Consider the following 23,998-nt stretch of genomic DNA (forward strand, 5'->3'; position numbering starts at 1 on the left):
GCTTGGGGAAATTGCAGAGTCATTCCTGCCTCAAAGTGGAGCTTTGCAGGGAGGATCCAGGAACTCGGATTCCCAGGCAGGCATTTCAAACCCTGCTGCCTGCAGCAAGGAGAGAAAAACAACAAATAAAAACTTTCCATGCCCACATACACATAAATATCTATTGAAACCTTGTTTGGAGGAAAGGGGCAGTTCACACACACAGCTCGCTCCTGTCTGGAGTTTCTGGCTCAGACCCTGCATTTTTCTGCTTTTTTATTTTTTCCCTTTCTTTTTTTGAGGCAGTTTGTCCTGAAAAGAGTTAAGCTCTGGGTTTGATGCCAGCACTGCAGCAAGGGAATGGAGCAAAGCTGAAGGGCAGCAGGATGGATGTGCTGCATCTTTAACTGGGTGTGCCCAGCCACTTGCTGCAGTCTCTGCTGCAGTGAGGGCTCTGCTGCCTCCTTAACCCTCTTCAGCTAATGACAATTGCTGCTGACAGAGAATTTGCACCTTGATATGAAACAAAAATTAGCCCATGAAGGGTGGGAAACCCAACATCCAGCCCAGGGAACCATCCCTGACCCTGTGCTTTAGGGAATCACAGGGCACAGAAAGGAGCCAGGCAGAGATTTCAGCCCTGTTAGAGCTTCACACCCTCATCACTTCCCGCAGAATCTGCTGGCTCAGGCACTTCCAAAAAGATTATTGGGCTGCTGAGTTTCCTCTGCATTCTTAAGAGTCCCTTCAGCTCATTTGATGTGTGCTCATGAAAGGCTGTGGCTTCTGAAAGCCCTGAGAAGCATCTTTTAGAGGATTAAGACAGAAATGATTTTGAAACTGTGTATTATGCCTTCACAACTGCAGTGGCAGCTGGGCTGGGCAGCCCTGGTGCTGTGAGGGTTGGTGATCCAAAGCTTTCCATGGGCTGGTTTGGTGATCCAAAGCTTTCCATGGGCTGGTTTGGTGATCCAAAGCTTTCCATGGGCTGGTTTGGTGATCCAAAGCTTTCCATGGGCTGGTTTGGTGATCCAAAGCTTTCCATGGGCTGGTTTGGTGATCCAAAGCTTTCCTGAGGGCTCGTTCTCTATATAAAAACTGGCAACTGTGACAGAAGTATCATATTAAAATCCTGGGGGATTTGCTTATTCTAAACTTGGTAGACAGTGGTCACAGTTATTTTTAGAGACATTTCCTCGGCACACCTTGTAATTCCTCGCTGCTCAGATACAAAGTGCTGCTCTCAGAACAATCCCAATGTCACCAGCTGCACTCACTGCTCCAAATCCCATCTTTTTTAATTGAGGTTTTGATCACAAAACACATCTGAGACTTGATCTTCCTTCTAAGAAGCTGGAGATGTTTTTTTTTTTTAACCTAAATCCGAGAGTGATACTTAACCACAATAAAACTGTAATTTTGCTGCTCTTTAATAACAGCTTGCACGTTCTCACACATTCATGTCTGAGGCTCATGAGCTACTGCAGGATGTGTGGGGTTCAGATAAAACCTCCCTGCCCCTGGCAAGGGCCGACTGTGGGATCAACCCCTGCACTCAGGGGAGGGCAAACATCACCTCTGCCTGCCCCTGAAGGGCTCTGTGTACTTTTGGCACTGGGAACGGGAGGAGCTGTTCTGTTCCTTGTGATGCCGTGAAAATTCACAATTCTGGAGCCCCATGGAGCCTTCAGAGGGGCTGCAGGAAGCAGAAGCATTTCCCTCAGGATCAGGCAGCGCTGACATTTCCAGAGGAACAGCAGAGCCAGCCTTGGGAGCTCGGGGTGGAACAGAGCAAAGCGTTCTGGAGCCCAGCGAGCATCAGCAGAGAAATGCTGCTGATTCATCTGTGCCTTCCCTTCCCTCAGACGAGCTCTGGTGCCACCAAGTGCCAGCTCCCCAACCAGGAACCAGCCCTGCCTGCCCACCTCATGCTCCAGCTGATCCTTTGCAGGGCATGCAGCCATCTGTGTGGGACCTGAGCTAAAATAACCCTGAAATAGCACTGGAAAGGCTTGAAGTGGACATTTACACCATGGATTCTTCCAGGGATTTAAACCTGACTGCAAATTAGTGGTTAATAAGGGATTCAGCCACGTTCTCTGCTTAAATGTGGTGACTGAAATGCCAGAAGCAGTAATTCAGGAGTTGGCACAGCAGGTGCATATCCTGCAGCACAGTTTAGACCCAAAGAAGTGCCAGATGCTTCATTCCTGAGCATGTCCTTCATCCCTTTGTGATGTTTGTCCTCCTCCCCAGCCAGAGCCTGGGCAGGTTACTCAGCAGAAATGTGCAGGGCTGGCCTGAGAGCCAAACTGGGCTGGGCTTTGCATCCAGGGAAAGAGCTGGAAAAAGATTATTCTGTTGGCCTCTGAAAGCCAAATTGAAGCAGAAAAGGAGGGAAGGTACAGCCTTAACTTGTGGTAGCTTTAAAGCTCTGCTGGGTGAGACAATGGCAGATCCTGGGGATGCACTGATCTTATGTAATGTCAGATCCAAGAGTGCCAGCACTGACGTAAACTGGGAGCTGGGACATTTTTAGGTATTCACTCCTGAGCCTCGAGTGGACTGGCTCTGCCAGCACTCTGTGTGCTGCTTGGCTTTTGTTCTCCTCTGCCATTCAAGGTGATTCAGCCTTGTCCTGCATTCCTTCTGCTGTGCTCTGGGGAGGGAGTCATGCCTGGGCTTCAGAGCTCAGGTAATACAGAAATACAAAATCCTACTGTTCTTTTTCCATCAGCAGAGCTTTGCTCAGTTGCATCACCTCCAGCAGCTGGGTCTTTCTTTCATCCCTTAATGCCTTTTGAACAGAATGTGGAATATTTTGTACTGGCTAAGGATGGTGTACTACTACAGCAGTGCTGTTAATAAGAGTGGAATGCTTATAGATGAAATTAAACCTATGTTAGCAGACAGCTCTGAGTGTTTGCAGCACATCCCTGCTGGCATGGGGACTTCAGTGGAGAATTTCCCCCCACCGTGGATTTTCTAATCACTATTTTCACTGACATTTCCCAAGTCAGTGAAGACTGGAAGCAGCCACAGGACAGATAAGGCTCTCTGAATTTTCCTCCTCTGCTGTAGAAGAAAGGACAGAGTCCCTCAGTCCTGGCAAAGTGGATCAAGAACCTCCCCAGGAGCTCAGTCAGCTCCTGCAGTGCTGAACAAAACCTTTCCATGTTCACAGAGCTGGGGAACATCAAATGCCAGCTCCACTCTGCTCTGCCTCCCTGCCCTGAACCCATCCAGGATGTGGCTGAGCCCAGCTCCCAGCCAGGGCTGAATCACAGCCCTGAGCTGAGTCAGGGCTGGGCTGCACCTGATGGATTTGTGTCTTGTGAGGAACATTCAGAGGTGGGAGAGGTGTCAGAGCAGGCAAAGTGAGGCTGATTTACAGCAGCTCAGCTCCTCCACTCTCTGTGGCTTTCCAGTGCATGCTTTGGATCAGTAATTAGGGGCTGATGGAAGAAATGGGTTTATTTTCTCTTAGCACAAAAGGCTCCATCCTTTTTGTGCAGTTCTTTGCCTGTTTCTTAAGTAGCGTGTCTGTAATTCATATCTGAGCCCTGAGTTAATATTCCAGGCTGTAAACTCTCGTTTCTGTGCTTCTCTCACCCCACAGGCTGATTGAAGGATGTGCCTGGATCAGGAATCTCACAGAGCATAATCCTCCACCCTGAAAGCTGCTGCTGCTGGGTCAGGCACTTTTTCTTACACTGATCAGACTTGGATTAGGAAAGCAATAATATAATCAAGCCTTCCTGCTTTTCCCTGCACAGCTTTGGTGAAATTAGGCTGCTGTGTTAGAGATAACTCTTATTTGGGCTGAATTACTGGGCCCGGGTATTGCCAAGCTGTTCCTCATCCATATCTACACTAAACTCAATAATTAAAATCCCAACAAATGCCAAGACACGGAGAAGCTTTTCCTCACCCACTACAGCGAGTTACAAGTTGCAAGAAAGTAATTCCATTTTCTTTTGCTTGCTGGGTTGATTCCCTGCTCCAGGCAGTGGGTACAGCTCTGAAACGCCTGGCAGCAGCGAGCTGACATCAGCCCAGCGCTCCTGAACCTCAGAAATGGAGTTTTGTCAGGAATTGTCCTTGGACAGAGCCACCTCTGCACCTCTTGGACTGAGCTCCTGCAGGCTCAGGCTGGGTTTCACATTCCCTGGGAGCAGAGAGGTGGGAAGAGCGTGCTCTGCTTGGATGGGGTGTGATTAATTAGTGCTGCTGGTGGGCTGGGAGCATCAGGAGCTGCTTCCCGACAGGAGAAAGTCGCTGCTTGTCACCTTTGGCACCTTCTGGGGCACAGCCACTGCTCCCACTGTTGTGAGCCAGGCGCTGGTTCTGGTGGCTCCCAGTTCTGTAGGACCTGTGGAGTGAGTAGCCACTGGCCCAGCTGGCAGTTCCCCCTCCCACTGCCCCCTCCCAGTGCCCCCTGCCCTTCTGGGCTCCCACCATGACTCAGAATAGATGATTTTACTAAAAACATCCATAAATATTTGTGTTTGGCGTCCTCAAAGTGAAGTGGGGCTGGAGGGGAGCCTGCTGAGGGGATTTGGCACAGGGCTGGCAGCTTTGGGGTTAAAAACCCAGGGATTTGTCATTCCTAAAACTTTAGACAGCCACAAGAGGCTGAACAATCTTTTTTTTTTTGCATAAAAAGAAAATCTTCCCTGCGAGGGTGGGCAGAGACTGGGATGGAATTCCCAGAGGAGCTGTGGCTGCCCCTGGATCCCTGGAAGTGCCCAAGGCCAGGCTGGAGCAGCCTGGGACAGTGGGAGGTGTCCCTGCCATGGCAGGGGTGACACTGATGGATTTAAATCCCTCCCAACCCAAACCATTTCCTGATTCTGTGATTCCTAATTCTCTTCTCTTCCCTACATCCTTTGGTTTTGGTATTCAGTGAGTCCTTTATTGAATTTTGATCATTAATTCTCACTCTCGGGGCTTTGGCATCTCCACTGCCCTCAGCAGAGATTTCCCTGCCTGGGGCAGTTGGAAAAGTTCTGCAAGCAGGGAGCACCAGTGTCACCCAGTGTCATCCAATGTCACCCAGTGTCACCCAGTGCCACCCAGTATCACCCAGTATCACCCCATATCACCAAATATCACCCAGTGTCACCCAATATCATCCAATACCACCCAATATTACCCAAACTTGGATTTCTGGAATGGAGGAGCTCCCAGGAGAATCCAACCTCTGGAGAATCCAACCTGAACGCGCCTGTACAATCAATTTCCTTTAAAAATTAAAGCCCTTTCCAGGCCAGGGAGAACTGATTTATAGAGGACATGGAAAGCTCTCAAGCCTCTTATCAGCAGCGCTGCAAGCAGCACTATCCTGGAAAAGAGATTATTGTGTTGCTTTTGTCTCTCAGTTGTGGCTCTCTGTATTGGGAATGTGTCTCTTTCCTCTTTCTCAATGGGACAAAAGGGAAATAAAGTTAAATTAAAAAAAAAAAAGAAAGATAAAACTCATGAAAAGAGCCAGCATCGAATGAATGGAGAAATTCTGAGGGCTCTGAATGTATCATTGATGTGCTCATTTATTCCTATGCAAATGCAGCTGAGTCATAAAAAGCAGACAGACTTTATTTCTTTTAATTCTAAAATTTTTTCAGAGCATTTCTAATAAGGATCATTAAGCTGCTTATGCAAATAAATCAAACCCTGCATGCAAATAGAGAATTTGTGTTTAGAGAGAATGCAAGGAAGATGCTGCCCTTAAGCTGTAAATTAATACTTCTGAAGGATTGCACTTATTATTTGCAGCAAAATCAAGCCCATCTGAGATTTGTAGCTCCATCCTAAGTGGAGATCAGTCTGAAACACAAAATCAGGTTTTTTGTGCGTTTTTTTAGGTCCTTTATTGTCTGTGATTAGGCCTAGAAATTGCTTGAGCGCATCAGCTCTAAGATCTGGATTTTATTTTTCTTTTTACCAGCACTGATTTGTCAGCAGGGATAAGGAAGCAGCACATCCTGGGAGAACACCCAGGTCCTTCTCCTGCTGCTCTCCGGCCAGAGGAATCTAAAATTCATATCCCAAACCAAAAATTGGTGACTTCTTGTAAGAAGCAACCCCTAAAGCAAGGCTGAAAATAATTTTTTTTTTTATAAAATGCATCTGAATTCCTTTGGAAAATCACGTTACTCCCACATAGGGCTGGAGAGGGACTTTGGGCTGGCACTGGATGATGTTTAAGGTCCCTTCCAACCCAGATCATTCCAAGCACAATCCCGGTTTAAACATTGGATTTTGGCTCTCTGCTCTCCTCTCCAAAATCAGAGGCTTCATTTTATAGCAGCACTTTTCACACAGACCTCCCAGGAGCACGGGAGAAAATAAAATAAAATAAAATAAAATAAAATAAAATAAAATAAAATAAAATAAAATAAAATAAAATAAAATAAAATAAAATAAAATAAAATAAAATAAAATAAAATAAAATAAAATAAAATAAAATAAAATAAAATAAAATAAAATAAAATGAAAGATTTTAAAAAGGGACTCATTGATTGCCACCTGCTGAAGACACGTCCCAAGAATTATTGGGAGTTCATTTCCAGCCTTGGAAATGTTTATTAAATCTGACCACACCACCCCCCTGCTGAGGACACTTTCGGGAACAAGGCATTAAAGATGTAAAAGCTGCATTAAATATAAAATAATCAATAGCCAGGACCCAGCTGTGATGGATGGACACCATAGGCACTGCGAGAGGGCTCCTCCTAACAGGCATTTCAGAATTAGCCAGAGGTTATTAATGAAAATCCTGCCAGAACGTCCTCCTTTTAATCTTCCCCGTGATATGGGAAGGGAGGGAGGAGCAGAATTACTGGCACAGAAAGGAAAATGTGAGTTCAGGGTTTGGAATTCTCATGGCACCCCTGGGTTTTGGGTCCACCCTGGTCCTGGCTGAGGGTACAGAGGTGCAGGAATGAGGAGGGGGAACTGGGAAAACTCCACCTGGATTCACACTGGTGTAAATAAGCAGAGTTTCTGCCCAAGATGCCAAAAATTTCACTGAAATGTCACCTTATTAGCCCAAACATCACTCCTGACCATCTCAGCTCCTCATGTTCTGGCAAAACACCTTTTTGTTCTTAGTGCTAAACCAAATCCAGCTCTCCTTGCTGTGCAGGAATCAGGAACTCGCTTATCTTTTCCTTCATCCTTTAGCGTTTTTTCCAGAGAAATTCCTCCCCCAGGTGGGTGAGAAATGCCACAACAGCAGAGTTTGTTCTTCCATCAGGAAATGAGCTGAGCTCTGTCCTATGGCTCTGGTTATAAACCCAGTTCAATTTCCAAGGTAAATGGGAACAGCGGAAGAAGCCCCACAGAACCTCGGCAGTGAAATTCAGAATTTTATCAGCAATAAATTCCCTCAAATCATTTCTGTCCCCAGGAATTACTGAGGCAGAGAGCACAGGGGGAGCCAGGCACATTCTCAGTGTCATAAACCTCATCCTGTCCTGGAGGCACAACTGCTGCTGTTCCAAATCCAGCAGAATTCCCCGATTCCTTTGCTTCTGGACAGATCCAAACCATTCATGGAGCTGCTCTGTGGAATTCCCTGCACAGAAAAAAATATTAGATAATGTGTGAATGTGGGATTTTTAATATGGCAGGAAACGTGGTCAAACCCAACCCTGTGACCTTTTAGTTCTCTAGAAATCATGGGGAGGAAAAAGGTAAGAAGAGGGGAAAGGGGAAAGAAAGGAAAGGGGAAAAGGGGAAAAGGGGAAAAGGGGAAAAGGGGAAAAGGGGAAAAGGGGAAAAGGGGAAAAGGGGAAAAGGGGAAAAGGGGAAAAGGGGAAAAGGGGAAAAGGGGAAAAGGGGAAAAGGGGAAAAGGGGAAAAGGGGAAAAGGGGAAAAGGGGAAAAGGGGAAAAGGGGAAAAGGGGAAAAGGGGAAAAGGGGAAAAGGGGAAAAGGGGAAAAGGGGAAAAGGGGAAAAAGGGGAAAAGGGGAAAAGGGGAAAGGAAAGGAAAGGAAAGGAAAGGAAAGGAAAGGAAAGGAAAGGAAAGGAAAGGAAAGGAAAGGAAAGGAAAGGAAAGGAAAGGAAAGGAAAGGAAAGGAAAGGAAAGGAAAGGAAAGGAAAGGAAAGGAAAGGAAAGGAAAGGAAAGGATGTGACAGTGATCTTTATCTCCAAACATTTTGTAATAAAAGCTGGGAGTATTAAAAGTCCCTTTCTGCCAAGCCTGTTCACTCTTTTATTTCCTAGAAATAGTCACAATTTCCAGCCCAAGAGTTTTGATGGTGAGATTTTACCCAAGGCCACTGACTGACAGAACCTTTCATCAGACTCCGAGCAGCCTTCCAGACAGAGGGAACTGCAGCACAACCTTTGCTGCCCTGCGTATGGGAGGCTTGAAAGGAAGATGGAACAATTGTGCTGTAGGGAAGGATCTTGGCGTCACGACTTCAAATGCATCAGCCAGGTGGAATTCATGTCCCAGCCCTCCCTGACACTGCTGAGAGCAAGGTTTGGTGTGTGAAGTGTGAAAAAAGAAGGCAAAACGGTTCCTTTTAGTGAAGCTGTGCCCATTTCCTCCCCCTGAGGGAGTCGCTGATGCGAGGAACAAAGGTTGGCTTTGCAGAGTTCAGGCAGGAGCCCAAGGGCTCCTCAGCGCCTGGGGCAGCAATAAATGGAGACAATTCCCAGCTGAGATCTCTGCCCGCTTCACCAGCTGAGCTCTCATTTCCCATCACCCTTCCCTTCAGGAATATTGGATTTGGGACTTCACACCTTCCTCCTGTGCTCGTGCAGATGAGGATTTTAGCATTTATCTCGCTGTCATGTGCTGCTGGGGCACCTCAAACATTCCCCCGAGCTTTGCTCCCAAAGCAAAAGCTGATTTGTGCGATGGATGCTTCCATTTGCACGGAGTGAACTCGTGCCCGAACGAAGGGAAATCACCACCTGGGCAAAGTGCTGATGGAATGGGAAGGTTCTCCTGTCTTTCCTTAGAAAAAAGAGGATGGAGGAGGGCAGGGAAGCCAAGCTTTGAAATTTTAATAAACTCAACCATAAAATGCAAAGCAACAGAAATGGAAATGGCACCTGGCAGTGGTCAGAAACCTCTCCTGACTGCACTGTACATCAAGGCAGAATCTCTCCGAGGGCTGCTGCAGTCCCCGTTCCTGTTTCATTGAGAGGAGTCAGGTTTCTGGAGTCAGGTGGCTCTGAAAATATTCACAAGGAATCACAAAATGGCAAAAATGACATTTCAGGGAATATTCCTCTGGAGGAAAAGCCATAAACCCGTCTGACAAATCATTGCCCTGCTGAGGCAAAATCCTGAATCCTGTCCTGAGCCAACAGCTCTGCCCCACTCAGGCTGAGGGAATGCAGGGCTGACTGGGAATCCACGGAATTCTGTGGCACTGCGGCAGAATTCTGTTGCTATATTTTATATATTAGTAAAGGCCTGTATGCACAAGCCAGCCTTTGACATCAGTCGTGATATTAAAGGCTAAAGTCCTTGAAACCTTCATGCAGAAGAGAGAGTAAAGCAAAACAATATCCCTGTGTGTAAGAGAAAAAATGTAAACTGTGTGTGTTAGCCAATAGTAACTTGCTCTGCCTGCAGACCCTGTAGAACCCTATAAAAGGTGTGCTAAAGATAGAAATAAATTGGCATTCACAATTACTTCTGTGAAGACTGGTGAACAGCTCGGGGGTCCTTCAATAGAATTCCATGCCAGGTCCTGCTGATAAAGGGAATTAAAGCCCTCTGGACCTCTCCAAGAAGTCTGTGCCTGTCTGTGGATGGAATGCAGATCCCAAAGTGGCTAAAACTGGGAGGTTTTGCTGTGAAGTCACCACCCCTGGAAGTGTCCAAAGGAAGGGCAGGATTTGTGGATTTGGGATGTGCTGGGCACACTGGGACTGGCTGAGGTTGGGTTTGGTGATTTTTTTCCAGCCTTGAAGGCCTTTTCCAACCTCAGTGATTCCATGCCAGAGTCTCTGCAGCTCCCGGGTTTGAGCTGAGAGTGCTGGGGAGGTGCAAAGCCAGGTCATGATGAACTCTGCTGCACACTAACAAACCCAAACGTGAGCAATTCCTGGGAATTTGCTGTTCCTGGATCACTTCCAGCAGGAATTTACTTTTAAATTCCTACAAGGCACCTTTCAGCACCATTAAGCACCTAAACATCTTTACAGATCTGTCCCCAGAAAATCTCCTGTCCAAATCCTGCAATTTTTGGTAGTTTTACACAAAAGCAACAACATTTTCAGGAGCACATATCCTATTTCCAGCTGAGCACAGTGAAACCCACAGCAGCTCATGCATTGCTGCAAGGTTTGTGTCTCCTGCAAACCCATTTCAGTGTGTTTCACCTTCCTGCAGGGATGGAAAGAAATCATTTCTTTACTGGAAGAAACAACAATTTTTCTCTCCCCTGTCCAGCTGTAGATGGGAACAAGTTTGTCACACTTTGGCTCCACCAGAGATGGGTTGTAGCACCTGTAAATTCAGTTTAATTAATGAATTAAACATTCATTGCTTGGCTGGAGCCAGCGGAGCTGGTGGCAGGTACAGAGTGGTTTTGCTGAAAAAATATTTAGAAATAGTCTTGAGACCTCAACCGAACACAAAAGGAACTGCCAAGAGGGTAATGCAAACCAAGGGACAAAATCAAAATTATCAGACAACTGGGGAACAAAAAGTGCAGTGGAGTATTCAGACAGGACCTATCTGGGCAATGAGATTGTCAGATAATATCTTAAACTCTGTTCCATGATAAAACACGTTCAGGCCAATGGACAGAGCCACTGTTTCCTCCTTTTGCTGGGGTATTTGCATATTTGAGTTATCTACTCTACCCTGCTGCTTTTTCTGTATGGTTTCTGCTGGGGATTGAAAATTAAGAGTTCAATTGGTATTGGAGCTGATCATCCATCTTCTAGAGAAACTGAATTTTTACATTAATGAACAGATGGCTTTTGTTGTACGATTTTTTTTTGTTGGCTTCATTATTTTATTTTTTCCCCAGTTTCCATGTCCTTTCTCTTGCTAAAATATTAATATAAATAAATACACATACAAATATAAATATAAACACATATAAATATATATTAATATAATTAACATGTAATATATAAATTATAAATAAATAAATATATTTATAAAATAGGCATAATATATATAAAACATAATATATATATATTAAATTATAAATAAATATATTTATAAAATATGCATAATATATAAAAAACATAATATATATATATTTATAGGAATATAAATATAAAATATCAATCTGGCCTGGTTTATTCAAGGGCCCTCTTTGTGTTTGTACATGCACCAAACCTGGCTTGAGAGGATCCACACTGATCCAGGGGTGTTCTTAAGCGTTACCCCAGCAAAAAAACCCCTTTTTTCTTTTTTTCCCATCGTTTTAGTGATGCAGTTTTGATTTGGACACAGGAGGGCACCAGAATTCCATTTCTTAAACTCCAGTTGTGCCACAAAAAAAAAAAAAAAAAAGGGACTTCAGTCTATAAGAACGGGAATCTTTTTAATGACTTTAACTTCTCATGTAGAAACTTAGAGACATTTAGAAATTTAGAGAAAGGTGGTATTTTTGCAGCCTCATCGTTTGTAAATGTGCTGCTCTTTCAGCTATAAAGGACCCAGGAGTAACATTGACTTTTTTAGAGCATTAAAAATGTGTGAACCTCAGTCAACCAAATTCTCCCCAGCTCTGATCTGTCTCATGACCTCAGAATTGGGGCTTTGATGTGGTTGAGAGTTCATTTCTGCTGTAGCCTCAATTGGAATTTAATTTTTTATCCTCAGCTCAGGAGGCTCCCCATCGATGGCTGTGTGAAGCAACGGAGAAAACGAGAAAGAAAACACAGATTTAGTGATAAAAAATGAAATAAAAGACTTTCTAAAATAACTCCACCTTTCAGTGAGGGCTGAGCTCACCTCCTGACATTTGCAAATCCTGATATTTGATGGAACATTCCCCAAGTTCCCCCACTTGGGTAAAACCAGCCACTCCAGTTGCTACTTGCCTGCCTTTCATGCTTTGCTCTGTTTTTCATTTGCTGCCAAGAATTTGTTTCACCTGGGCTGGAAAAACACTGGCACAGCTCAGGCAGCTTATCTAAAAATCAGGGATCTTACAGTAAAATCAGGGCCTGGGCTGTCAGTTCCACTCCTGGGCAGAAAATTGGCAGCCAGAATTCCAGAGGCCTTGAAAAGGACTCGGTGTCTCCATGAAAACTTTTCCTCTTTAATGATGTGGCCCCAGATCTCAGCAGGTTCCTCAGTCCCCCTCCTGTCCCCTACAGGACACCTCTCATGGATTCTCCTCTTTTTTGGGGGTTGTGCTGCAGAAATCAATGCCCAGGCCAAGTAAAATAAAAAGGAATAAAGAAAGAAATAAATCTGCCTTTCTCAGGAAAGAAAGAGATGGTTTTTCCCTGCTGAGCAATAACTGCCCTGGTGCTTCTCACTTGCAGTGTAAAACAACCAAAATTACGATGAGCTCTCCAGATCTTCATTCTTTAGTGCAATTAAGGAAGGGGGCAGATGTTCAAATATCCGGAATGACCATTGTTCATGGACAGAGGTGTCCTGTCCATGGCAGGGGGCTGGAAGCAGGTAAGATTAAAGTATCCTCCATGAATCCAGAGCAAACCCAGTTTCTACAGCCCAGGAGAGATGGGGAGAGCCTGGATCTCCCCAGTTTGGCCCTAAGGCTGGGTGAACAATGTGGTTTAACACCTCTTTAGGTGTTACTGAGCATCCCCATGCCGGGCCCTGTGCCAGCACAGCCCACACACCTGGAGGATCCAGCCAGCCCGGTTCAGGTGCTGAAGGACCCAGGAGGTTCTGAGCTGCTCCCCATGGCCCCAGCTCGAGGTGCTTTAACTCCAAGCCCTTCCTGGAGTGGGGCTCTGCATCACCGAGAGCCGAGGCAGAGAACATCGAGTCTCCTGCGAAGTTCGGCCCTGTGGCCACTTCCCAAATGCCTGAAGTGCTTTTCGAGTAACCTCGTTGTTTTCTTAGCTATTAATGAGTGACTTTTAACAGCCTTGGAGCAGCCCGGGCCGGTGGAAGGGGCTGGAATGAGAAGGGTATGAAGGCCCTTCCAAGCCAAACCATTCTGTGACTCTGCAGAATCACAGAATATCCTGAGCTGGAAGGGACCCACTGGGATCGCTGATCCAGCCCTGCACAGACACCCCAAAATCCCACCCCGGGCATCCCTGGCAGCGCTCTGGTCCAAACGCTCCTGGAGCTCTGGCAGCCTCGGGGCCGTGCCCATTCCCTGGGCAGCCAGGGCAGTGCCAGCACGCTCTGGGGGAGACCCGTTCCCTAAAATCCAACCTTTCTCTGCTCCCCAAGCTTTCCCTGATCTCCCCCCTCTGACTGGCAGTGAAACCCCTCGGTGACGGTGACAGCGGGGCCATTTCTGCACGCCCGCACCCCAAACCTTTCGAGCAGCAATAAGGACACCGTGACCCAGCTCCGTCCCGAGCGCTTCCCCCGGTTCCGGCCGCGTCCCGCTCCGGGGCGGGGCCGTGCGGGGCAGGTGATGCGGGCGGGGCGGGGAGAGCCGCCTGCTTCTCTTCTTCCTCCTCCTCCTCCTCCTCCTCCTCCTCCGCCGCCGCTTTCCCCTCCCGCTCCTGCGCTCGGCGCGCCGGGGGAAGCTGTAAAGTTGGGCGTGTGTTGGGGAGTTTTGGGAGCGAGTTTGGGATCGAGTTTGGGAGCCGGGAGCAGAGCATGGCTGGGCTGCCCGGCGCGCCCGGCCCGCGCCTCCAGCGCGGGGCTGCGGCGGGCGAGGGGCGGCGCTGAGCGAAGCCCCGAACCCCTTCGGGACCCCCGGGAGCCCCGAACTCGCCGGCATGGCCCGTTGGATCCCCACCAAGCGCGAGAAGTACGGGGTCGGTGAGTGAGTGCCAGCCGGGATGCCCCGGACCTGTGCGCCCCTTCCCATCCCTTCCCCACCCTTTCCCATGCCTTCTCTCTCTTCTGTACATTCTCTCCCGCTCCATCCCATCCTTTCTTTTCCATCCCATCCTTTCTTTTCCATCCCGTCCCTTTCCTTCCTTTCCCTTCCTTTCCTTCTCCTTCCATCCCTTCCTTTCCCGGAGCCTTCCCCGCGCTCCCTGCACCGCTCGGGCGGTTCCGTCCCGGTCTGGGCATCCCTTTTCGGCTTCTCCCCCATTCCCAGTCTGGGCTGTGTCCCTCGCAAGTCCGACAGTGCTTCCTGAATCCATCGGGGTGCATGGAGGCGGTGCTGTGTGTGGCTTTCAGGAATCCCTCAAAAGTTCAGGGCTGACTTTTAGCATTTTGCTTCTCCAGCATGTTTTGCACCGAACTAAGCTCTAACACAGCGGAAAAAACGTGTCTGCTGGTGTGGCTGGAAGGAGATGTGGTTGGAAAAGGATAAGGAGGGTTTCATGGGAAAATTGAGGGCTCTGGGTCTTTGCCAGGGGCTGGAAATCTTGATTTAGAGTGAAGGATGGCAAAAACTTGACTGGAAGTGTCCCAGGCCAGGTTGGACAGGGCTTGGTGCAACCTGGGATAGTGGAAGGTGTCCCTGCCCGTGTCAAAAGTGAAACTTGATCCTTACAACCCAAACCATTTTGTGATTCTGTGATTGACACCTTGTACCTCCTACCCTGTCTTCTGTTTCAAAGGATTTTGCTGAGTGCTTGGTCGCTTGTCTCTAATAGGAACAGAGACCTGTGGTGTTGCTGATAAAATTCCGCTTTGCTTGAGAGTTTTAAACCCACAGTTTTGAGGTTGGTGGTGAGAACTGGGCAGGGAACAGTTGGCAGGAAGCCACTAATGACACAGAGAGCTTTTGATAATTTATTTTACTGAGAGCGATCTTTTGTGCCACTGGTGTTCAGCAGTGGACTGCTCAAAGTGAGAAAAAATTACTAATTTCGTGCTTGCGAAGTGTTCATCACCCCAGCTCTCACGGGGGTGTTCAGCCTGCGAGTTTGAAGGTGAAAAACCTCACCCTGCATGATTTTCACAGCGAATTGGAGCTGGGTGACCCCTCCACTTCAGAGCAGCTTTTGCAGGGAGGCAGCTCAGCTCCTCGCAGGAGACATTTTACACCGCACAGCCTTATCTGGTTTCTCCAGGTAACTGGCAGGGTGTGGAGCGCTGACACCCTGAACTTTGTTTCTTGCTGTTTATCCGCGGAAGCGTGTGCATGGCCTGCTGAGATCGGGGCATCCGTAATTCCCAAACTTTGGTGGATAATCTGATAACCCATATCCTGCTGGGGTGATTGGCTGTGCTGGCGTGTTCTGAGCACACCTTTGAGCGAGGCTGTTCCCCAGCTCAGCATGGCCTTGGGCAGCAGATGAATCACAGGCACTCCTTGGCTTCCCTTTTATTTATTACCTTCCGGGGTGAGTTTTCCGTGCCGGCTGCTCCTTGTGACAGCTTCTGTCCCTGGGCTGTGAGTAAGCAGGGCGGAGGGAAAAAATGCCTCTTCCTGCATGTTTCCACTCAAAAAGTGTGTGGTGGGACGCACCCTCTGACTCCTGGGTGATCAGCTGGGTGAAAAAGGTGGTTTTTTTTTCCCTCAAAGTGACATGGGAGCTGTTCTGCTGCAGCTCTGGGGTTTAATTTGCAGCCAGGACCGATAAGGTTGATCCACAGGCAGTGACAGAATTATTTAGGCACTGCCTGGCTTTGTCACACAGTGTTTGACTCAGTTGCATTGCGATTTTGTCAATTTGGTGTTTGCAGGCTCGATGAGTTTCTTATCTGCAAGTGCATCCCGTGCCATGCTTGAAGACCCAGCCCCAACTGGTTTGGGGTTACCTGGGAGGGGTTGATGAGGATGGAGAGGGAGGTTTGAGCTTTTGGGCTGGGGCTGTAGCAGCGGTGAAGTGGCTGCAAGGAGGGGAATGGGAGGGTTGTGTGGGATGGTGACAAATCCCAGCCAGGCGTGGAGTGCAAGGACACCACTGTTGTTCAGAAAGAAAAGACGAGACTGAGGGGGAATCTCACCAATCTGTCTAAACATCTCCAAAGGGTGCCAGGATGGTGCCAGACCCTTCCCAGTGATAAAACAAAACACGAGTTCCACCTCCCCATGAGGAGGAACTTTTGCCATAGAGGTGGCAGAGCCCTGGAACAGCTCCAGGGAGGGCCTGGAATGTCCTTCTCTGGTGACATCCCAAACCCACCTGGATGATTCCTGTGTCACCTACTCCAGCTGACCCTGCCTGGGCAGGGGCTTGGACTGGATGAACTCCAGAGGTCTCTTCTACCCCTAAATATTCTGGATTCTGCACAAGAACACCCAAATTGTAGCTGCTGGTGATCTCTGCTTTGGAAACTGCTGTAGAACTCCTCGGATTTATTTAAAACACGACCCTGGAAGTCAAGGCAATGAAGCGGGGAATTCCAGGAAGTCAGCGGTGTGATTCAGTGTCACTTGTCTGATTCCTGCCCTTGAGGAGGGTTTCTGTTCTGGGTTAGGTTTTACAGAGCCGTGGATTGTGAGTTCAAATGGATTTGCTGGGTTTTAATTCTGTCCTGAGCTGGTGGAAGCTGGGGAGCGCTCCCTTGCCCACAGATGGCAGAGGGCTGAGTTTGGAGTGGCGGCAGCAGGGAGGGCAAAGCTGGGAATTGCAGTGTTTTTAGGGAAGGGAAGCAGCTTGCAGCTCTTGCAGCTTCTCCCTCGCAGTGAATTCTCAACCAAGTGACAGATGGGATTTGGGGAGGGACAGGAGTTCACGGGCAGCATCTCCTCCCTGAGCAACAGGGTTTGCTAGGCTTGACAGAGCCTCCTTGCCACAGATTCACCTCTGCTGTCGGAATGAAAGAGCATCTTCTTGGGAAGCTGATCAGTTTTTGGGCCACACTGAATAAAATAGTCTATTCTGGTCATGTGTTTCTCTCGAAAAGAAGTTATTTGCAGAAATCCTTTCACAAAGACTCTTTCCAGTCAAAAAACTCTGCTCTGAGGGAAAGAACACCTTTATGAACTCCCAAGATTTTTAACTTTTATTATCTATTTGTTTTAAAGTTATTTACATTTGTTTAAAGTTATTAACTTAGAGCATAAGGAACCAATAATTTCCTTACTTTCTTTTTCTGCTGGCAGTAAACTGGATTTGCAGTGCCTTTAACTCAAGTGCTACACCTGGGTTGTAAAAGCAATTCTGTCATTGCTCATCAGCTGCTCTTCACTTTGTGAAGGCTGTTAATGGAGTGAGAGAACCTGGAGTCTGTGGAATCCTAAATTAGTCTGTAATAAATCCATTATAAACAAGCAGCCAGATCCCTTTTCTTGACTCTTTCTGCAGGAGTGGCCGAGCACTGGGAGCTGCCCCAGCTCCGGAGTGATCCAGAAGTGGCAGTGCTGGGTTTGGGGCCAGGGTGGTTTCCAGGTGTCTGCAGGGATGATGGATCAGGCTCACCAGGTTCTTGTGGCACCTCTGACTGTGAACCAACAGGATGTGAAGTGTTTGTTCATCCTTGTGCAGCTGAAAATGCACCAATTGTTCAGTGAATACACAGATCTGAACTTCTAGAATCAGGAATTATTAACTCAGGCTTGGTTGGAAGAGCTCTGAGATGTGAAAACCAGAATAATTTGCATTTTGTTGAAGGTGGTGGCTTGCACCTGGATGCACTGGGAGGGCTGGGGGGGGATTCCATTGCCCTGAGGGAACAGCTGGAGCTGTGCCAGGGGGTTTTAGGTTGGATTTTGGGAAAGGTTTTTCCCCCAGAGGATGCTGGCACTGGCCAGGCTCCCTAGGGAAGAGCCAGACCTCCAGGAGCATTGGGACAGCGCTGCCAGGGATGTCCGGGGTGGGATTTTGGGGTGTCTGTGCAGGGCTGGATCGATGATTCTGGTGGGTCCCTTCCAGCTCAGGTCATTCCATGATTCCTTGACCCTCATTTTTGGGTCAGTGTGGCTGTTCCACAGAGTTTGTGTGGTGGGACTGGGGAGGAATCCTGGACAGGGGTACTGTCAGGTTTTGGTGGGTTCTCACACCCCTGGCACCTGTCCTGGCTGGCAGGACCAGAGCCTTGGGCTGCTTTATTTGAAAAGAAATGCTGAGGTCTGTCCTTGGTCAGGTGGTGGCTCTGTCAGGGCTCAGGAATGGCAGCAATTCCTCAAACCCTGCCAGCCCCTTCATGATTGATGGAGCAGGGAGGGAGCTGCAGGACCAGCTCTGCTCACTGATGGTTTGGTTTGGCTCCCCAGATAAGATGAAGAGAATAAAGCAGGGATTGATTGAAGGCCTTCAGCAGAGACCCCTGGGGCAGCCAGAGCCTCACAGATGCACACTGGTCACCAGTTTGTCACACAAATCTGGTCCATTGTCCTATCAGGGGTTGATTCTCTAATTACAACTTCAGGTAATGAAGTAATTCACCCTCAGTTCTCTTCCCCCCAATTCACTTTTGTTTATACTTCTAAGGCCTGAGGCAGAGGGTGTCCTTGGTTCTCAGGCCTGGAAGGATTGTTTTGTCTGCCCAAAATGTAAAGAGGGCTTACTAACACTCTCTGTGGAGTTCACAGTTATGCACTAATGCAGTACAAGATCTGAAAAATATAAAATCTAAAACTTAAGGCATCACCTGGGGTGCTGGGCCACCAGCTGCTGGTGTCCTGTCCCCATGCCAGGCACCTGCAGGGCTCCCTCCCCAGACAGTCTGGGATCAAAGCCCTGTACAGTGCTGGGAGTTGTGCATTGTGCCAAATTCAGGCAAAATCCATATTTGTCTCAACTTGCTCCTTGCTTTTTCCATTTCTGTTCTGACTTGGGACTCACATCCACTGTTGTGCCTCTGGTTGCTTGCAGGGGCTCCAGAGGGATGGAAAAGCCAATCCCTCCATTCCTGCTGCAGAACTGACCACCTCCCTTCTCGTGGATGCAAACACTCTGCTCATTTCTCCTGCTTTATTATCATTTATGGGTAGAAGTTGCCTGATGGCAATGCCAACAAAATTCCCAGTGGGGAAAAGCAAAACCTTGGCATTGTTAGCAGCACTGAACTGAATCTTCCCAGAAAACGACATTTCATTTCTGATTTAGTTTCCCAACTTTTATTGCTGTGTCTGCAGCTGATTTGATGTGAAATTTGGCCCTGCTGCTTCTTGCTTCCATAGTCCTTTCTATTTTTTTTAATCCACATTAGCTAGGGCCTGTCTTCTCTTATTTTTGGTGATTTCCATTGCTTAAGTCATTCCCTGTGAAATTAATCCTATGGACTTCAAAGCATCTCACTGCCATGAACAGGACTAGTAAATGCTCCTTATCTCACCCTTACTTTGAAAAGAAATATTTCCCCGAGTTTTGTGACTTGTGGGTGCTTCAGTTTGTGACTGACATCATGTGGTGTTCAGGAACTGTCCCACAGTTCTTCTTTTTAACAATGAAATCCCCTTAAGGAAGCTCTAAAGAGGCATCCAGAGCTGCTGGGTGCTTCTGGAGCTCAGGCTGAGCTCTGTCCTGCTGACTAAATCTGGGTTGAGGTGTCAAGAGATCGTAGGAACCAGCTTCCCCCAGAGCTGGGTGTGGGGCCAGGGCTGAATTTCACACCAATTCTTGATTATTCTGGTGGTTCTTCCTCTGGCATAGGGACTGTGTTTGCCAGCACAACTGCAAATGGGAGTTACAGAGAGGAAAAGCAAAATAAACACTCATGAACTGAGGAAAAACTTAAATATATTGGTCAAGAAACAGCGACTGTGTAATAGTGTAATAGCAACTGTGTAATATTCTTTCTCATAGTGTATAATCATCTTTATCATTCAGCTGCTGAAAAATGCACATCCCTTCTACCTGCAAACTTTAATTGAAAATCTACATATTTTGCTCTTTGACTTGCACTTACGTGACTGGTAGGACATTTCTCTCAACTCTTGCTTTTAAGGAATAAAGGAGTCCTATTTCTGCCACGACATTAAAGACATGACCATGGCCAGGCTTAAAAAACGTCAGCCCAAAGCCATAAACACATTTCCCCGCTTGCTGCTGGAGCTCAGAGGATGTTTCAAGCCCATTTAGCTGCTGCTACCTGAAATCCTGCAATGGATTTGGGTGCTTTCACCAGCAAACCTGTGCTAATAAAACCAGCCCATAAACCCAAGTTATTAAACAGCTTTTTGGGCTGGCAGTCTGTGGGTGCCTCCATAAAGCAATGATGTTGCGGAGTTGTAGCTGGAGCAGTTGCTAAAATGATAAAAATGTCTTTTTGGTGCAGTACAAGCTGTTCTTCCCAGGGAGATCTCCCTGGGATAGAGGGGGAAGCACCACTTAAAGGAGCAATTCTGTGGCAGCCTCGTTCAGATGGTGCCTGGCACTTTGTGACAGAACACAGCCAGCAGTGCTTGTGCTGTGGGGAGGATTCTCTGCTCACTCACCCTGAATTTTTAGGAGGTGTTGGTGCAATCCAAGTGCCCCTCATCCTGGAGGGTGCTGAGTCTGAGCCAAAAGTTCATTAAGGTGCAGTGTAGACAATGATTCCTGCTCTTGGGAAGTCTGGAACTTTGATCCTTCATGGCAGTAAAACCATTTATGGTTTCAGCTCTAAAGTTCTGAGAATGGTTCAGAATGTCATGGGCAAGTAGTGGCCAGTTGGTTCTGGAAAAGTGATTTTTAATTTTTGATTTCTTTCGCTTATTTCACATGATTCTTGCAGCACTTCCGTTCTCCTGCTCTGACAATGCCGTGGGGGCTTCAAGTTTGATGTAAAGGAATAAAGCAAGGAAGGCTTCAGTGGTTAATTCTTCATCTCCTGGCAGCTCAGGCAGTTTAATTAAAACTTACTGCAAATTTTGAAGCAGTTTGTTCTTCACTTTTCTTGGCAACAAAGGGATTTATATTCTTGTTTGGCTTTTTGCTTTCAGTGTAAGACCCCCCCACCCCATTCCCAGCCAAGATTTCCTGCTCCTCATTTTAATCCTATTCCCCCATTTCTTGTTACCTGGGATAGGTGGCCTTGGAATTGGCATTTCTGTGGAAATGAGAACCAGTCTGTCTGTGCAGCTCTCTGATGGGGTTTGTTCGGCAGAATGGGGTCAGTGAGCCGCAGGCCATTCAGAAAAGGTAAATCTGCCCCGAAATCCGCCTTGGGTGAGCAGAACTGGAGGTGCAGAATTGAAACCCCGTGCTTCTGCATGTCAGAAATTCTCCTTGTGTTCCCCCAGCCAGCTCCAGAGAGCTCCAGGGTTTCCATAACGGTGTTTCCCAGTGGAGCTAAAAACTTCCTCAGCGCTGAATCCCAAATTTCTCCAAATGAGCCGTGCTATGAGTTCTTCTCTCAATTTGTGGGAGAGCTGCTCCATCTCCCCCCGAGCCCCTGTCTGGGAGGGGAAATGTGTTGGAGCCCTTGTTTCAAATTCCCAGCTGTGACTGGGCTGGGTTCTGCTGGCAAAGGGAGTCCCTCAGCTTCGGCCTGGCCCCAGTGGTGATTTCGGTGGTGATGCCAGTGAGGGACAGCGCTGGAGTTTGAGCTCAGGGTGAGGTTCAGCCCACAGGCACAGCTGGACCCTGTCCTCAAATGTTTCACTCCTGAAACCCCTCACCTCTGCCCCTTCCCTGTCCCTGGAACATACAAACAGCAGAGCTCAGGCTGGGAGCGCTCTCCACTCCGGGCATGGGCATTTCCAAGTTTTCCTACTCCTGCTTTGATGCTTTGCCCAGTGAGAACTGGGACAGTAATTTCAAGCCAGTGGCAAATTCAATTAATTCTTTTGAAAGTGCCACACGCTTTCAAGTTGGAAATGAGCTGAGCAGTCCAATTTATGGAGTGGTGGGGTCTTGCTTTTACAAATTTGCCTGAAAATTTCATTGGAAAAGTTATTTTTTTGTACTTAAAGTACACAAGCACAAATTGCACTTCTAGCTTGGAGGAGAAAAGGTAATTACAGACAGACTTGGTAAAATCCAGTTGCAGTTGTGTGGGTGTTGTAAACAAACACTGCATCTTCAGAGGCCGTAAAAATGGGAATAAAATCAGAGGTTGCTTTTGTGGAATTGGATTTGGAAGCCCTAGTAGGGGTGTGCAGTTATTAAATCAGAATTGGTGCCACAGTAGTGTGGGGAATAAAGCCCTTCTTGTGAAAGGCACAGCCCCAAGAATGGCTTTGTGTTCTCCCAAGTCTCGTAGTCCAAAGGAACAAAGGGAAACCATAATATTTGAGGTGTGTTGAATTGCAGTGATGCCAGCAGGCTGGGCTCAACAATAAACCAGTTTCTGCTCCCTAGAAAACCACTGGCAAAACTGTTTATTCTGTGGTCATGTTGGAACAATTTCATGGGGTCAGGGTGATTATTTTAAATGTTTTAATGTATTTTTGGGAGAATACTGATCCTTCAGTCTGGGTGTTGGTGCTGGGATCCCAAAGAGGCAGAACAAAACTGCAGGGCTTGGAGGAGCAATAACATCAGCGCCTTTAACCCTGACAGGATCCCTGGCAGGGATCACCAGACCTGGAACACTCTGCAGCCTTAAAAAGCGTTGGATGCTTAGGCTGAGCTTCATTATTTATCTGCCCTTTTGGTGTTTGGACACTGCTAGGGAGGTGCTGCTCTCACTGGGGTGCACTGGGAGCAAAAGCTGGGCGTTCCCCCCAGTCACAGCCTGAGGAATTGCAGCATCAGGGAATATCAGATGGGAAGAGACCTCAAGTATCATCTGGCCCAACCCTTCCTGGCAAAACCTTGGGGAGCACCACAAACAGATGCATCAAACCTGGTAAAATTTACAGAAGTGTGAATGAAGAGAGGCCAGGCTGTTTTTCCAGCTGTGCCCCTGCAGAGGGAAACACTTCCTGGTGTTCCAAGGGGACTGGAATTGCAGGTCTGGGTGTTTTGGTTGGCTTTTTTTTTTTCTGAAATCACAGCCTAGATCTGGTAGGGTGCTGTAAATTCAGGAGTAGGTTGGCTCCTCCACTGGCAGCATTGATTTATTTCTCGTCTGGCTCACAGCACTCCTTACTCCAGACAGGAGCTGAGACAGCTCATGTAGATTAATTCCTTATCTGAGCTTAAAACCCCCAAGGGCCCTTTGGAGTGAAAATAATAAAAGAAATGGAGAGGCCAGTGAAGAAAATGACACAGCAGAAGGTCTGTGTGTGAGTGTTCCTTGGGTGGAAAATAAAGCAGAGTTGTCTGTAAGGGTCAGAGCATGGGAGCAGCCAAAGTTTGGCTCCTTCCACCCTGAGCACACTCAGAGACAAAACAGTTTGTGCTGGGGTGAAATTAATGCTGGAGCCCAAATCTGGGTGTTTAGGATGTATCTGTGTCCTGTGTACAGCTCAGATGCTCTGAGAAGAGAATATTCTTTATTTTTATGCAGATACCGTGGTGTAAACACTTTGCAACAAATGTTTGAGGGGAAGGTGACTAATAGGGATCCTGCAGACACGAAAATACGGGTATTATCTCTTTTTTTCATAACAGTGACTAAATGCCCGTATTTGCCAGTGTTAAACCATGAATTACTTTTTTTTTTTTTTTCTTCTTCTGAAGCAGAAGTAGTCTGACATCTAAATCTTAATTATGCCATTCTCAGTTTGTCAGACACAAATTCCTGGGAAGTTACCAGAATGTTTTTGCTCCAAACATCAAAAAGACTTTGTTCTTCTGAAGAATTAATTCCTTGGGCAGTTCCTTGTTTTTTAAATAAAGCCACTGTCTTTTTGGCTGGATCTTGGCACCGGGGACCATCCCAGGCTCCTCCAAGCAGGGCTGTCCTGCAGAAAGGCCATTCCTGAGTCCTGCAGTCAGATCTCTCTGGTTCCATGCTGTGGGGCTGAGGGATGGAATGAGCTGGGTTCCTGCAGAGCCCTGAAAGGGATTCTTTGTTCTGGGGAGCAGCCTCAGCTCTCGGATGGGAGGGCAGCGGGAGCAGGACGTGGCATTTGGAGGGGTTGTGGTGGGTGGGGCAGGGGGGGTCCAGAGCCAACTCAGAGATAATGGATCTTGCAGGGGCTCTGTTTCCCAGGCCAATAATCCACATTTCATGTGCACTGATGGAGGGAAAGATTCCCTT

The 23,998-nt window shown here is 47.5% G+C and overlaps 1 protein-coding gene across 1 annotated transcript in view; it reads left to right on the plus strand.

The window, feature by feature from the left end:
- Window positions 1-13,690: 13,690 nt before the first annotated feature.
- The window catches only part of DOCK5 (dedicator of cytokinesis 5), a 78,361-nt gene continuing 68,053 nt past the window's right edge, over window positions 13,691-23,998 (plus strand). The window contains exon 1 of the mRNA XM_058859080.1: window positions 13,691-13,894. Within this exon, the coding sequence (XP_058715063.1) occupies window positions 13,852-13,894 (43 nt within the window). The 5' untranslated portion in view covers window positions 13,691-13,851. The remainder of the gene's footprint in view (window positions 13,895-23,998) is intronic.

Source organism: Poecile atricapillus, chromosome 29 (assembly GCF_030490865.1).
Source record: "Poecile atricapillus isolate bPoeAtr1 chromosome 29, bPoeAtr1.hap1, whole genome shotgun sequence".
Lineage (NCBI taxonomy): Eukaryota > Metazoa > Chordata > Aves > Passeriformes > Paridae > Poecile > Poecile atricapillus.